The 14,802-nt window shown below is 42.9% G+C and overlaps 1 protein-coding gene across 5 annotated transcripts in view; it reads left to right on the top strand.

Moving 5' to 3' along the window:
• The first annotated feature begins 583 nt into the window (after positions 1–583).
• SP3 (Sp3 transcription factor) overlaps positions 584–14,802 on the top strand; it is a 56,396-nt gene continuing 42,177 nt past the window's right edge. The window contains exons 1-4 of one of the 5 annotated variants that reach the window (XM_082631293.1): positions 584–706; positions 1,335–1,457; positions 1,965–2,087; positions 8,627–9,986. In XM_082631293.1, coding sequence (XP_082487419.1) covers positions 1,353–1,457; positions 1,965–2,087; positions 8,627–9,986 — 1,588 coding nt within the window. In that variant the 5' untranslated portion in view covers positions 584–706; positions 1,335–1,352. Of the gene's footprint in view, positions 707–750; positions 993–1,323; positions 1,458–1,964; positions 2,088–8,626; positions 9,987–14,802 lie in introns of those variants that run through there. The other 4 variants (XM_082631291.1, XM_082631290.1, XM_082631294.1 and 1 more) reach the window with 4 other exon arrangements.

Genomic DNA, 14,802 nt, shown 5'->3' with positions numbered 1-14,802 from the left:
GCGGGGCGGGCCCGGTTTGCTCAGTAGCAGCAGCGGTCGCAGCAGCAGCCCCGGGGCTGAGCGGCGGCGGCCTCCTGGCAGCGCAGGGAAGCAGAGGCTCCGAGAGCGCCCTGGGGAGATCCGGCTGCCGCCGGGATGGAGGAAGCGTCGAGTGGAGCCGGATCCTCCGGGGACGGATTTCCTCCCCAGCTCAGCCCCCCTACAGCTTGCTGGGGCCTGCTCCGAGCGCCTGCAAGGTGGAAGAGGCCTTCGCCTCGGCCTGGCAGCGGCAGCCGGCGAACTAGGCGGCCACAGCGGGGTAACAGGCGAGCCGTATCCGCTCTCGGGAATCTTCGCCGCCACGACCGCTCATTGTCTCTCCCCTTCCACCCGGGGGGCAAACAGGAAGCGCGCCGCCTGGCCGAGTGACGGACGGGCATCCGGGCCAATGAGCACTGCCTACGAAGAGCGTGGTGGCGAATGAGCGCGGAGAAGAGGGGCGGAACTTCCGGGCGGGCTGTCACCCTCTTCCCCCCTTTTGGGCTGGAGGCTCCACCTTTTGTGTTTCCCGCACAGTCAATCAAAATAGGAAAAAAAATCCCCGGACCGCTCCGGCCGTGTCCGCCGCCGCTTCCCGCATCCTCTCCCGCCGCCGCCGCCTTCGCTCCTCACCATGTGTAAGGCGGCGGGGAGCCCCGCCTGAGGTGCCCTAAACACACTATGACCGGTACGTAAAGCCGAGAGAGAGCAACCCTTGCTGCTGCCGCCGCCGCCGCTACCGCCGACCACAGCCAGCCGGGGGCCACCGCCGCCGGCTCCCGGCCCCCTGTGTGCGACCGAGTGTCTGTGAGAGGCAGAAAGCCGCAATGCCCTCCGCCTCCCTCCCCTCCCCGCCAGCTACCGTCCACCCCTCAAGCCCCAGCAACGCAGTGTCCCCGCCGGGCCTGGGGCTGGCGGCCCGGGCCGCCGGGAGCGCATCCCCCTGTGTGCGGGCGCGGGCAGCGGGCGAGCGTGTGAGTGACTGACGGTGCGAGAGGAGCGAGCGCGAGTGAGAGCGAGCGGCGCGAAGGGAAAGGGGAGGAGAGGAGAGGAGAGGGGGCAGGGGCAGCGCGGGGAGGAGGAGGAGGAGGGAAAGAGGAGGAGGAGGGTTACAGGCAGCGGCGGGCGGGGGCAGCAGCAGGAGGGGAGGAGGGAGCAGCCGCCGCCGCCGCCGGGGGGCGGGTGGGGGAGGGGAAGGGGACTCGGTCCGGGCTTTCGGAGTAATTTCGCCTCGGCCCGCGGGCCCCCTCCCTCTCCTCCACCCGCCTTCCTCCCCACCCCCACCCCCCCGCGCTGTGCCTGCAGCTCCCGAAAAGCCCGTGAAACAAGAGGAAATGGCTGCCTTGGACGTGGACAGCGGCGGCGGCGGCGGCGGCCACGGCGAGTATCTGCAGCAGCAGCAGCACGGAAACGGCGCGGTGGCGGCGGCGGCGGCCCAGGTGAGGAGCGGCTTAGCCCCGGCCCGGCTCCCCCCTCGCGCCGCTTTCTCCTCCCCTCGCCTCTCCCCTCCCTCCGCGCTTCTCTCCTCCCCTCCCCCCGCCCCGGGAGCTGCCCGCCCGAGGCGCCAACGCTCCGACCCCGCCCGCGCTCCCCCGCCCGCCGTCTTTTTGTGTGTGTGTGTGAGTGTGTGTGTGTGTGAGTGAGTGAGAGAGAGTGTGAGTGTGTGTGAGCTTGCGCCCTCCCGGGGGTGGGTTCCGGACGGAAGGTGGAGGCCCGGCGCGCGGCCCGCCGCCCGCCTTCCCGCGGACGGTGGAGCCCGTGTGCGTGCGAGCCGGAGGGCGCGAGCCGGAGGCGAGGAGGAGGAGGAGGAGGAGGAGAGCGCGGGCTGGCGCTCGCCCGGGTGCAGCCTGCGAGGCCCGAGTCGCACTTCCTGTGCGAGCGCGGCCCGGCCCTAACCGCCACCCCCTCCCCCTGTCTCCTTCTCTGAACCCGCCCATCGGGGGTAGGACACTCAGCCGTCACCGCTTGCTCTGCTGGCCGCTACCTGCAGCAAGATAGGGCCACCATCGCCAGGCGACGACGAGGAGGAGGCGGCCGCCGCAGCCGGGGCCCCCGCCGCCGCCGGAGCGGTAAGTCTCGCGCGCGGCCCGCCCCCGCCGAGGCCCTGCGCCCGCCATCCCGGGCCCGCGGCGCGCCCGCCATCCCGCCCGAAAGGCCTCCCCGGCGCCCTCGCCTTCCCGGAGAGGGACGGTCGCGCGGCCGGGGCGCCCTTTCCTGCTCTTTCGCATGCTTGTTCGGATTAGAAGCCAGACCAGGCTTTCTCTACATTGTCACTGCGGCACCTCCATCCAAATTCACTACAAAATGAAGTCTGAGAGGGTGGGGGTGGAGGACTCCAAAATGGATGTTAGAGCAAATTCATAGCAGTGCTGAGAACTCCTCCGCCGAGCGCCGCGGAAATTTCAGGCACAGCCTATCGGCCATAGGTAGTATCAGCTACGGAGGCAGTGTCTTCAGTTTCTAGTAGTTTTTGAACTCGGGGATTTTCCTGCTGGAAGTTACTAGATCTTACTGATTTAAGTGTTAAATCGTTGTTTTAAAAAAAGGAACGAAGGTTTACTCTTTGAATTACTTTTTTGTTTACAAGAATGAACACTTGAATACTTTTTGAGTGCTTTTTTGATGGCCATTCTAAATTGTCGAATTTTCGTTTTTGCAGATTACTTACATTTACAGTAATTTTTCATAAATGGAGTTTAAGTGACCGTTGAAATCGGCGAAGTTACTTAGTACTTTGGCTCTTGAAATTGAATAGGTGTACTAGTGTTAGAAACAAAAGTACGTGTGTGGAGTTATATCAATATTTACATGAATGCTAATGCATATCATACTTAGTTGAATCTGGTTGGCAAAGCTATATTTTCATTTTATTGTGATTGCCAGTCTGATAAGATGTGGGATTCTCTTTATAGGGTTTTTAGTTTGTCGGGGGCAGGGGGAGGAGCTGGCCAGTGTTACAGGAGGGCTTCATACCAATTAGCTAGAAACTGTTTCTAGGACTATTGTGAATTTTATATTCGTTTGAATCTTTGTTGTTGCGTTAGTTTAACATGTAGATGTGTTCACTTATTAAAATAATTGAAACTTCTCCCATCATTTTTGTGTGTGTGTGTTTTTTTAATGTGGATTATGGGAATCGGTTTGTGTCGTGATATTTTGAATTGTCACTGTGGACAGAAAAGTTTGATATATGGTATAGTCTTCAGGAAATTCTTAGTATTCCAAGGCATTAAAAGTGAAGCTAATGTTAAGCTATATTAAATATTGTATTTGTAATTTTCGTGTTTGAAATTATACTGTAGAGGGATGTGAGTAGATTTAATGACTTAAAAGTATGACTTTAGGTTTTGTCCTTTTGTAAGCAGGTTAAAATGTAAAGGCTTAAAATCATGTATGTGGGAGTCATTGTTACTTTTTAAACAAATTTATGGACTGGTAAACCTCTTTTAAGAACTATATCCCGTTAGGCCCATAGTGCCACACACACAAAAAATGTTTATCTTAAAAACCATTGCATGAGTAAAATTGCAAAGCAGATTGCTTCTACTTATCTTTTTTAATCTTTCAAATAGAACAAAACTTTTTGTAACTGCAACTTACCAAGTTTTTAGATATCAGTTCAGTGATTGGGGGAGGAGAGAAGCGAAGGAGGAAGTTACAGGTAAAGAATATGTATATGTACGTGAGTCTCACCCAAAGAATAGAATACTGTCTCCAACCTTACCCTACTGTGGCCATATACTTGTAGGGAAGTTGTTTCCATGCCTCTTCAGCTCCTCTGAACTGCCAAATCTCTACTGACATCACATTCCCCACCAGATGAACATGAACCAGAATCAGTCTGAGCATTTTTTCTTTGTATGTTTGGTACCTGTGCATAACAGTTTTCACTGAGTAAAAATTAGTAAGACTGCTTGAGTATGTTTGCCTTAGCGAATGGGAAAATTATTTTTCCAGTTCAAAGATGAATTTTAGACATGGACATCTCAGAAAATGAAAGAATTTAAGTGATTTCATAGTAGTTTTCCCCACTTAAAAATGTGCTTGGATAATGTTACTGTATTCAAATTGCTGGGAATTATGAGAGGTTTAGGGAGAGATTTTTTGGAGTTGTGCTTTTTAAAAATTTTATTTTGGGTTTATTTCATATTTACACAAAAGTTGCAAAGATAGAACTGAGAGGTACCTTTTACCTTTCACCCAGCTTCTTCTAATGTTAATATAACCATGGTACATTTGTCAAAACTAGGAGATCAACAATGATACAGTGTTATTAGCTAAACTATAGACTTTATTCTGATATCACCATTTTTTCACTAATGCCCATTTTCTGTTCCAGGATCCAGTTCAGGATACCACATTGCATATAGTATTGTTGTGTTTAAAACGAAAGGGAAATATACACATAAAATGCAACTTTATACTAGTTTAGTTTGGCTTTTTTTTTTAAATTTATTTTTGGCTGCGTTGGGTCTTTGTTGCTGTGCGCAGGCTTTCTCTAGTTGCAGCGAGCGGGGGCCAGTCTTCGTTGTGGTGCGAGGCCTTCTCATTGCGGTGGCTTCTCTTGTTGCGGAGCATGGGCTCTAGGCGCGCGGGCTTCAGTAGTTGTGATGCGTGGGCTCAGTAGTTGTGGCTCGCGGGCTCCAGAGTGCAGGCTTAGTAGTTGTGGCGCACAGGCTTAGGAGCTCCGTGGCATGTGGGATCTTCCCGGACCAGGGCTCGAACTCGTGTCCCCTGCATTGGCAGGCGGATTCCCAACCACTGCACCACCAGGGAAGCCCTAGTTTGGCATTTTAAGATTAAAAGGGCATTGAAAAGCCAATAGCTGTACTGCAGATTTGCTTTACATATTTTCAATTTAGAATTTGTTGGAGTATGATATGTGTTCATCCTGGATCCTGGCCAAGAGTGTTTGGTTACCCTCAGTACAGAGCTGAATAGGTCTAATCACAAAGCAGTCTCACCTGTAATGTCCCAAAGCGTGGACTCTCAAAATTAGTTTGATGGCAAGACTCTTTTATACTTATTATTAAGAGTTGTGTAGTTTTAGTAATAGATCAAGGTATAGGAAAAGTAGACCTTTATGAGACATTAACTTGTCCAATATACATTTGTGTGAACCTGTGAATTACTAATTTGTTTATTTCATTTGTAATTCAGGGTAATAAATTGAACAAGTAAATATTATGAAAGGCATTGCCTGAATTTCAGTTTAACTTGTAAATTCAGTGTTCATTTATTACGTAAATGTTGGTGAACTACAAAGTGAATAATAGCTTATTTCAAAAAAAGGTTATTTTGGCTGTTATTTCAAATAAAACTTACTCTGTCATTGTAAGGAATTCATTAGGTAATTGTTTTTGTATCTGCAGTCTGTGTTCTTTACTGTTCGTTTGAAGATTTTAAGAAACTTTAGTACTTGCCTAAGAGTGGTTCTTAAGTTTGTTTTCACCTTAGCTTCACACTTGTTTCCAGTTATATTCTTTCCTTGCCCATTTCTGGCTTTCATAAAGCCATTAACTGAGAGGTTAATAATCCTTTCTAAATGTGATGTAATAAGTTGGTATGAAGTTTATTTTTTTCCTTTACACAGGTGTTATGGAGAAGATATCCTTGGGTGTTGTGTGTGTGTGTGTGTCCCCATTTTATGCCTGGTTGTAGTGGAGAATGCCCTTGTAATGAATTTGCCATAGCAGTGTCCCAGGGCTACTCTTGGATGTGGTCTTTTTTACCATGTGATTATGTGTTTGTATACAGAGGGAAACTCGGATTACCTTCAATTACAACCTTTTACAGTAATGCCAGTGTCCATGTTAATTGGTGTTTTGTTTGTCAATAAGAATATTAGAATTATTGAGAGAAACACTGGTGGATTTTTCTTTCGATGTCTAGGCTTAATGAAGAGGGTTATCTTGAATCCAAACCAAATACTAATTCTTGCCTGGGTTATGTGTTTTTATGTCTCCCTCCCTTTGTAGTGTTTCCAGTAGCCTAACATCACACATTTTTAAAAAATTAATTAATTTATGGCTGTGTTGGGTGTTCGTTGCTGTGTGTGGGCTTTCTCTCATTGCGGTGAGCAGGGGCTACTGTTCGTTGTGGTGCGTGGGCTTCTCATTGCGGTGACTTCTCTTGTTTTGGAGCAAGGGCTCTAGGCACGCGGGCTTCAGTAGTTGTGGCTTATGGGCTCTAGAGCGCAGGCTCAGTAGTTGTGGCGCACGAGCTTAGTTGCTCCATGTCATGTGGGATCTTCCTGGACCAGGGCTTGAACCTGTGTCCCCTGCATTGGCAGGCGGATTCTTAACCACTGCGCCACCGGGGAAGCCCCATCGCACATTCTTACAACTTTTTTTGGTCTCAGATTCTAATTTACCTGTTTTTTTGGTATGCTGCTGATGAAATTTCTTACAAATGAATGGTTTTAGTAGGCTTTGTAGTTTTGAAATATTGGGGAGTTATTCATTGTGGAATTGGTTTAAAATTGGTGTAGAGTTTTTCATTGAAGACTGTAATATCTCAAGGTCGGTTTTATTCATTTTTCCTATCATTTCCTTTGCAATAATTTTAAAGTAAAATACTTTTATTCATTCAATAAGTATTTATTGATCATTGTGCTAGGTGCAGTTGGATGTTTTTCAAATCTGTCTTCATAATCTTAGTTATCATAAGGATACTTTAGGATTTTATAGTGCTTTACAGTTTATGAAGCTTAACACTTTCTTTAGGATCTTATGACCCTGCAAGGTAATATTTTTCCCGTAAGGTCCTGCTCTAAATCACACATAATTCCACAGTTCTAGCTAGGCTAGAACCCAGTTATGAATCTTTTCCTTTCTAGTGCAACGTACTTCCTTCTTCTAAGCATTTATAGTCTTAGCTTATATTATGAAAGTCTAGTATTCTTGTTTCAGTGTTCATAAATAGTTTTTATATATGCTTTTAACCTTAGGTTTACTCAAAAAAGTTCAAGTACATCATTTTGTCCTAGGTTTGGGGATTTCCCTTCAATTAATGGCCTGCATTGTTGGGAAAAGTGGTACTGTAGTTTATTTTTATTTAGCTTCTGGAGAAGGGGGTTCTTGGGTAGTATTTATTCAGACTTGTCATTTGAGTAGTTGTATTTATTTTCAAGGAATTTCTTGAACTAGAAAGCTGTTCACTTATGGTTGGATATCTGTTCTTATTAAGATTTTGTTAAAAAAAAATACTCAGATGCCATAAATTTGACTTCTTATTTTAAGGATGAAGAAGAGACAAAATGCCAGTACAGTTATCTCTCTATATCTGGGTTCTGCATCCTTGGAGGTCTGCCTGTAGTATACATTTTATGTAAGGGAATTGAGTGTGGGGGATTTTGGTATCGGCAGGGTCCTGGAACCAATCCCCTGGGGATACCTACGAATGACTGCATTGTAAAATTAATTTGTATGTAAGATACTATATTCTTTGATATAAGTTGAAAAATTGTATATTTAATGCTGGTGAGAAAAAATTCAAGGTTGATTCTCCAAAGGTGAACAATAACCTTAAGAAGATAAGAATTGGATTTGAAGCACTATACTTTAGTGTAGATTTCAGTATAAAGGATAGATTTAAATATCTTTAGTTTATTTAAAATGCCAAGAGACTGAAGTGAAACATGAATTGTTACTCTAATATAGGGAAAGATGACTTAAGCTTGTAATTTTTATACCAGGTAGAATTTGAAGAATGTAGGTTACTTTTAAAGTCTGGTGCTTCATTTTAACAATTTAAGTTTGATAAGTTTAAATGTTTGTGTTTAAAAGATAGATCACTATTTTAATTCAGGCCTGGACATTTGTACTGGGTCCTACGGTTTCTCTGCCTTTATTGTCTTCAGCCTTTCAGTCTCCTTCACTAGGTCTTAGTTTATCTTTATAAAGCACAGATCTGATTGTGCCACTCACTTGCCTCAAAACCTTTTATAGCTTTCATTCACTATCTGTAGGATAAAGTCCAAACTCCTCAGTAGAACCTGTGAAACCATTTACTACAGGCCCTGATAAAAATGTCTAGTCCTGTTCCCCATTACTCTTTTCTATGAATATGAATGTTTTCTGGATCCTCTCTTGAACTCCAAACTACACATTATTTTTTTAGAGTCTCTTAAAAGTCTGTGACTTTATTTCTATACCTTGTTAATGCCTGTATTTCTGCTTCCTAACCACCCACAGTGAAATCTTAAATTTTATCCACAATTACTTAAAAATCTCTTACGTGAAATCTTTTTTTTTTCATTTTTCTATGTTCCCCCAAAGTGTTCTGATAATATGCCTAGTGTACACCACTATTCACATAGTAGTAGCTTGTATGTGTATGTCTGCTTGGATAGATTGTGAACCACTTGAAGATGAGCTTGTATATCTCATGGGCTTATAGCATGGGTTATCTTTGCAATATAACAAAATTGGAAGTGATGTTTATTGTAGTTTATATAGTACTTCTGTATTTGAGCTGTGTTGTGTTACTAAGAGAACTTTTATTTTCAGGTGGTAGGGTTTATATCAGTTTTTAGAGTTTTTTGAGGATTGGATTAAATGTACCACAAATAACATATCACATAACATTTTTTGTTTTCTTTATCCAGACAGGTGATTTGGCTTCTGCACAGTTAGGAGGAGCACCAAACCGATGGGAGGTTTTGTCAGCCACACCTACAACTATAAAAGATGAAGCTGGTAATCTAGTACAGATTCCAAGTGCTGCTACTTCCAGTGGGCAGTATGTCCTTCCCCTTCAGAATTTGCAGAATCAGCAAATATTTTCAGTTGCACCAGGATCAGATTCATCAAATGGTACAGTGTCCAATGTTCAGTATCAAGTAATACCACAGATTCAGTCATCAGATGGTCAGCAGGTTCAGATTGGTTTCACAGGCTCTTCAGATAATGGGGGTATAAGTCAAGAAAGTGGTCAAATTCAGATCATTCCTGGCTCTAATCAAACCTTGCTTGCCTCTGGAACACCTCCTGCTAATATCCAGAATCTCATACCACAGACTGGTCAAGTCCAGGTTCAGGGAGTTGCAATTGGTGGTTCATCCTTTCCTGGCCAAACCCAAGTAGTTGCTAATGTGCCTCTTGGTCTTCCAGGAAATATTACCTTTGTACCAATCAATAGTGTCGATCTAGATTCTTTGGGACTCTCGGGCAGTTCTCAGACAATGACCGCAGGCATTAATGCTGATGGACATTTGATAAACACAGGACAAGCTATGGATAGTTCAGACAATTCAGAAAGGACTGGTGAGCGGGTTTCTCCTGATATTAGTGAAACTAATACTGATACAGATTTATTTGTGCCAACATCCTCTTCATCACAGTTGCCTGTTACTATAGATAGTACAGGTATATTACAACAAAATACAAATAGCTTGACTACTACTAGTGGGCAAGTCCATTCTTCAGATCTTCAGGGAAATTATATCCAGTCGCCTGTTTCTGAAGAGACACAGGCTCAGAATATTCAGGTTTCTACAGCACAGCCTGTTGTACAACATCTACAACTTCAAGAGTCTCAGCAGCCAACCAGTCAAGCCCAAATTGTGCAAGGTATTACACCACAGACAATCCATGGTGTGCAAGCCAGTGGTCAGAATATATCACAACAGGCTTTGCAAAATCTTCAGTTGCAGCTGAATCCTGGAACCTTTTTAATTCAGGCACAGACAGTGACCCCTTCTGGACAGATAACTTGGCAAACATTTCAAGTACAAGGGGTTCAGAACTTGCAGAATTTGCAAATACAGAATACTGCTGCCCAACAAATAACTTTGACGCCTGTTCAGACACTCACGCTTGGTCAAGTTGCAGCAGGTGGAGCCTTGACTTCAACTCCAGTTAGTCTAAGCACTGGTCAGTTGCCAAATCTACAGACAGTTACAGTAAACTCTATAGATTCTACTGGTATACAACTACACCCCGGAGAGAATGCTGACAGTCCTGCAGGTGAGTTTTCGAAGTCATGTCATGCTATAGATAAGTTCAGTGAGGTGTTTATCAATATCTGGCTGTCTTTTAAGGTGATGATAATTTCCCTGTGTCTGTGTGAAAAGTCAACACCAAAATGTGTTCCAAATTGTTCTTCATTGAAAGATTGTAGTTTTTGAAGTCAAGGATTCATTTCTCTGTTATGCCAATTACATTTGTTGTTTTTCATCACTTAGTTTTGTACATTTTTTCACATCTGATTGGTACTCTCAAGCATCACAAAATTTTTATTTGTCATGTAGGATGTCTTGGCTGTCCTTGGTGTGATGTAAATTAAATGTTTTATGCATTTTATTTGGTTGGGCAATCAGGTTGGTATAGTGAAAACATGGTACTGGGAGTAGGTACTGTTAGGCTGTCTCACTCATTAGCTAGCCTGTGTGGTTTTGGCTAAGTTACTTTTTCTCTTGCAAACTCAGTTTTCTCAGCATGTAAAATGCGGCTGTTGGCCTAGGTAACTATATCTAGGCTACCTTCTAGACCTAAAATTCTTCAGTTCTGTGATAGTTTATTCTTACAAGTGTGAAGTAGGCCTTAAACCTAGCTGTGTTAGATATGTTATTATTGATAGTATGGGTAGAAATTTCGGAAGTCTACTCTTCGTTGTATAAGAATTAAGTAATACATAATTATTTAATAATAAAAATATATAAATCTCTTTTAAAAGATAGTATCATCATTACCTTAGTGATGTTATTTATTTAGATGGTGTTTTATTGAATGCTTTGTTGTACACTAAATTCTTACTTTTACTCTTTTACTTCATTATTTGGGTTTTTATGAAGATTGTGCTGTTATAACCTTCCACTGAGTCAGTGATTCTAAACTCTTAAATTGGGACACTTGGATTTAATTTTTTGAAGTAATGGTATTTTTTCTTTTGAGAAATTTGTGATATATACTTAGAAAATAGGAATTGTCTGTACTTAGAAAGCCTTTAATTGCATTTGAGCCTTCTGAAGCTATGGTTTAGAGCAGCATTCTCAAAGTGTGGTCCGTGGATCTCTGAGGATCCCTGAGACCCTGTCAGAGGTCCTTGATATCAAACTACTTTTCATAATAGTAGTATAATTTATCTGCCTTTTTTCTCATATAGACATTTTCACTGATGGTGGCTAAAACTGTCTTAGCACAAATCAAAGCTGTGATGCTAAACTGTATTAGTAGTTGTATTCTTTATGACCATCCACTTGCAGTTAAAGAAAAATGCTAGCTAGCTTCACTGAGCAATGGCCTTGATGAACAAGTCAAAAGAGGTATTTTTACTAAACCTTGACCCTTGAATGCTGCATGTTCTTTTTAAAGTAATAGCTTTATTGAAATATAATTCACATACTATAAAACTCGCCCTTTAAAGTATACAATTTAGTGGTTTTTAATATAGGCACAGACTGGTGCACCCGTCACTACTCTCTAATTTTAGAGCATTTTCAGCACCTCCCCCAAACCCCATACCCATCAGCAGTCACTCCACATTCCCTTCCCTGTCCCCTGAGCCCCCAGCAACCACTAATCTACTTTCTGTCTCTTTAGATTTGCCTATTATATCTTATCAGTGGAATCAAACAGTATGTGGCTCTCTGTGTCTGACTTTTCATTTACCATAATATTTTTAGGGTTCATCTGTCTTGTAGCCTTTAACCGTACTTTGTTCTTTTTTTGTGGTTGAATAATATTCCATTGTATGGATATACCACATTTTATTCATTTATCCATTGATGGACAACATTTCCATTTTTTAGCTATTAAGAAAAATGCTGCTATGAACGTTTGTGTACAGTTTTTTGGTGTGGACATGTTTTTGTTTCTTTTGGGTATATACTTAGCAGTGGAATTGCTGGGTTGTATGTTTAACATTTTGAGGAACTGCCAAACTGTTTTTCCAAAGTGACTGTACCATTTTACATTCTCACCAGCAAAAGGGTTCTGGTTTTTCTACATCCCCACCAACATTTATCATTGTCCTCCTTTTTGATTTTAGATATACTAAGAATGGGTGTGAAGTGGTATCTCGTGTTTCTGATTTGTAGTTCCTGCTGCATGTCTTTGTAATATTCTTTGTGACAAAATGGGAAGTATACTTTAATAAAGCACTTCTGCTACATACCAAAATAAGATGATTATCTTTGAAAAAATATATATTGTTTTCAATTGAGCAATTGTATGAGTTGCAAGCTGAACTAGGTGCTATTTTTTGGAAACACGTTTTACTTGAAAGACTGACAAACTATGGTTATTGTGAGACTCGTACTTAAGTGACAGATATTTTCTAAAAAAATATAATGAATTAAGTGAGCCTGTCCCTTAAAGGAAAAAAACTTGACTGTTTGCTACCAATGATAAAATTTGGGCTTTCCAGTAAAAATTAGAATTTTGGAAAACTTGAATCTACTACTGTGAACTTGGTAACTTGTTAATAATTATACACTTTTATGATGAAATGGACAGTGATATTAATATTAATAAATAGGATTTTTTGGGATACTGTATTATAATGAAATATGCCATCATTTGGAAGATCTTTATGATAACTCAGTGAACCACTAGTTTTCAGATGACCAACTCATGTTACAAAATCCTGCATGGGTAAAAGATCCATCCGTTCAGAGTTCAAGATAGACCAACAATAAGCATGTGGAAAGTTTACCAATATAGTTTCAGATTCTACATTACAACTGACCTTTAAGAAATTTAGCACTTGTCAGATTTGGTATAGTATCCAAGAAGAATAACCACAATTGGCTGAAAGACTATCGGGGCTTCCCTGGTGGCGCAGTGGTTGAGAGTCCGCCTGCCGATGCAGGGGACGCTGGTTCGTGCCCCGGTCCAGGAAGATCCCACATGCCGTGGAGCGGCTGGGCCCGTGAGCCATGGCCGCTGGGCCTGCGCATCCGGAGCCTGTGCTCCGCAACGGGAGAGGCCACAACAGTGAGAGGCCCGCGTACCGCAAAAAAAAAAAAAGAAAAAAAAAAAAAGACTATCAGATTACTTCTTTTTCCAGCCACATATCTTTGTGAAACTAGATATTCTTCATATGCTTCAGCCCAAACCATGTATTGCAACACATTGCAAAAGCAAATATGAAACTCCAGTTGTCTTCTTTTAACCTAGATGTTAAAGAGATTTGAAAAAATGTGAAACATGATCTCTCTCCTCATTAAACTTTTATGTATGTGTTTGGAAAATAGTTGTTTTTCATAAAATCTTAATTTGTGTTAACATTTAATGGATTTATTGTTTTCAAATGAATTAAAACATTAAACATTTCTCTTCTAATTCCTAATACAGTGAATATCAAAATAAATACCCTACATTAACAAAAGCTTTTTGGGGACCTCAGTAATATTTAAGAGTTTAGGAGTCCTGAGACCAAAAAGTTTGAGAATACTGGTAGAATGACAGACTTCTGAAGACATAGGAGATAGTTTTTAGAAACCAGTTTTTTTTTTTAAATTAATTAATTAATTAATTTATTTATTTTTGGCTGTGTTGGGTCTTCGTTTCTGTGTGAGGGCTTTCTCTAATTGTGGCAAGCAGGGGCCACTCTTCATCGCAGTGCGCGGGCCTCTCACTATTGCAGCCTCTGTTGTTGCAGAGCACAGGCTCCAGACGCGCAGGCTCAGTAGTTGTGGCTCACGGGCCTAGTTGCTCCACAGCATGTGGGATCTTCCCAGACCAGGTCTCGAACCCGTGTCCCCTGCATTAGCAGGCATATTCTCGACCACTGCGCCACCAGGGAAGCCCTAGAAACCAGTTTTTAAAGCTTCCACAAAGTTAAAGTTATGGAGATCTATACGTGTTAGAAAAACACCTCTAGAGAATTTATTTGTGATTTTGTGGATATATGTTGGTCATGAAATTAGATTGATATAAAGCACTAAGTGCTCAGTACAATAATTTATTTCCAAAATACTCTCAAAATAGCAACAGTGTTTGAATTAAATACAAAATCGAATTTTTAGGATAATTTAGTTTATTATATGTTGGCAAGGAAGGGTAAAATAAGCACTCCAGAAGGCCATTAAATTTGAATTTTTTTTCCGAATTTTATTTTATTTTATTTTATTTTATTTTATTTTTTGCGGTATGCGGGCCTCCCACTGTCGTGGTCTCTCCCGTTGCGGAGCGCAGGCTCAGGACGCGCAGGCCCAGCGGCCATGGCTCACGGGCCCAGCCGCTCCACGGCATGTGGGGTCTTCCCGGACCAGGGCACGAACCCGTGTCCCCTGCATCGGCAGGCGGACTCTCAACCACTGCGCCACCAGGGAAGCCCCCGAATTTTAAAGGAATGGGTAAAGAACTTGAGAAAATAAAAGTCAAAGAGAATCAGAATAAAAATGCTGCATAGTACGTAACGGCATATTTAGAAATAAAAACCAGGAAGTTGTAATTTGGAGATAATTTGGTAATAGGAAAACTATCCCTTGGTGTACTGTCTTTTTTTTTTGCGGTACGCGGGCCTCTCACTGTTGTGGCGTCTCCCTTTGCGGAGCACAGGCTCTGGATGCGCAGGCTCAGCGGCCATGGCTCACGGGCCCAGCCGCTCCGCGGCATGTGGGACCGGGGCACGAACCCGCATCCCCTGCATCAGCAGGCGGACTCTCAACCACTGCGCCACCAGGGAAGCCCTGTACTGTCTTTTTAATTGGCAAGAAGGAAGAAATTATTTTAGGATGTGTTTTCTTACATGAAAATTCAGTAAAAAAAACTTTCATTGGTGTTAGACCATAGTATGCACAGATGAACTGCTTAAAATTTTGACACCATTGGTTTG

Source organism: Mesoplodon mirus (assembly GCF_964341445.2).
Source record: "Mesoplodon mirus genome assembly, chromosome: 8".
In the NCBI taxonomy this organism is placed as follows: Eukaryota; Metazoa; Chordata; class Mammalia; order Artiodactyla; family Ziphiidae; genus Mesoplodon; species Mesoplodon mirus.
The sequence above is the reverse complement of the archived record's forward strand: the minus strand, read 5'-3'. Positions and strand labels throughout refer to the sequence as shown.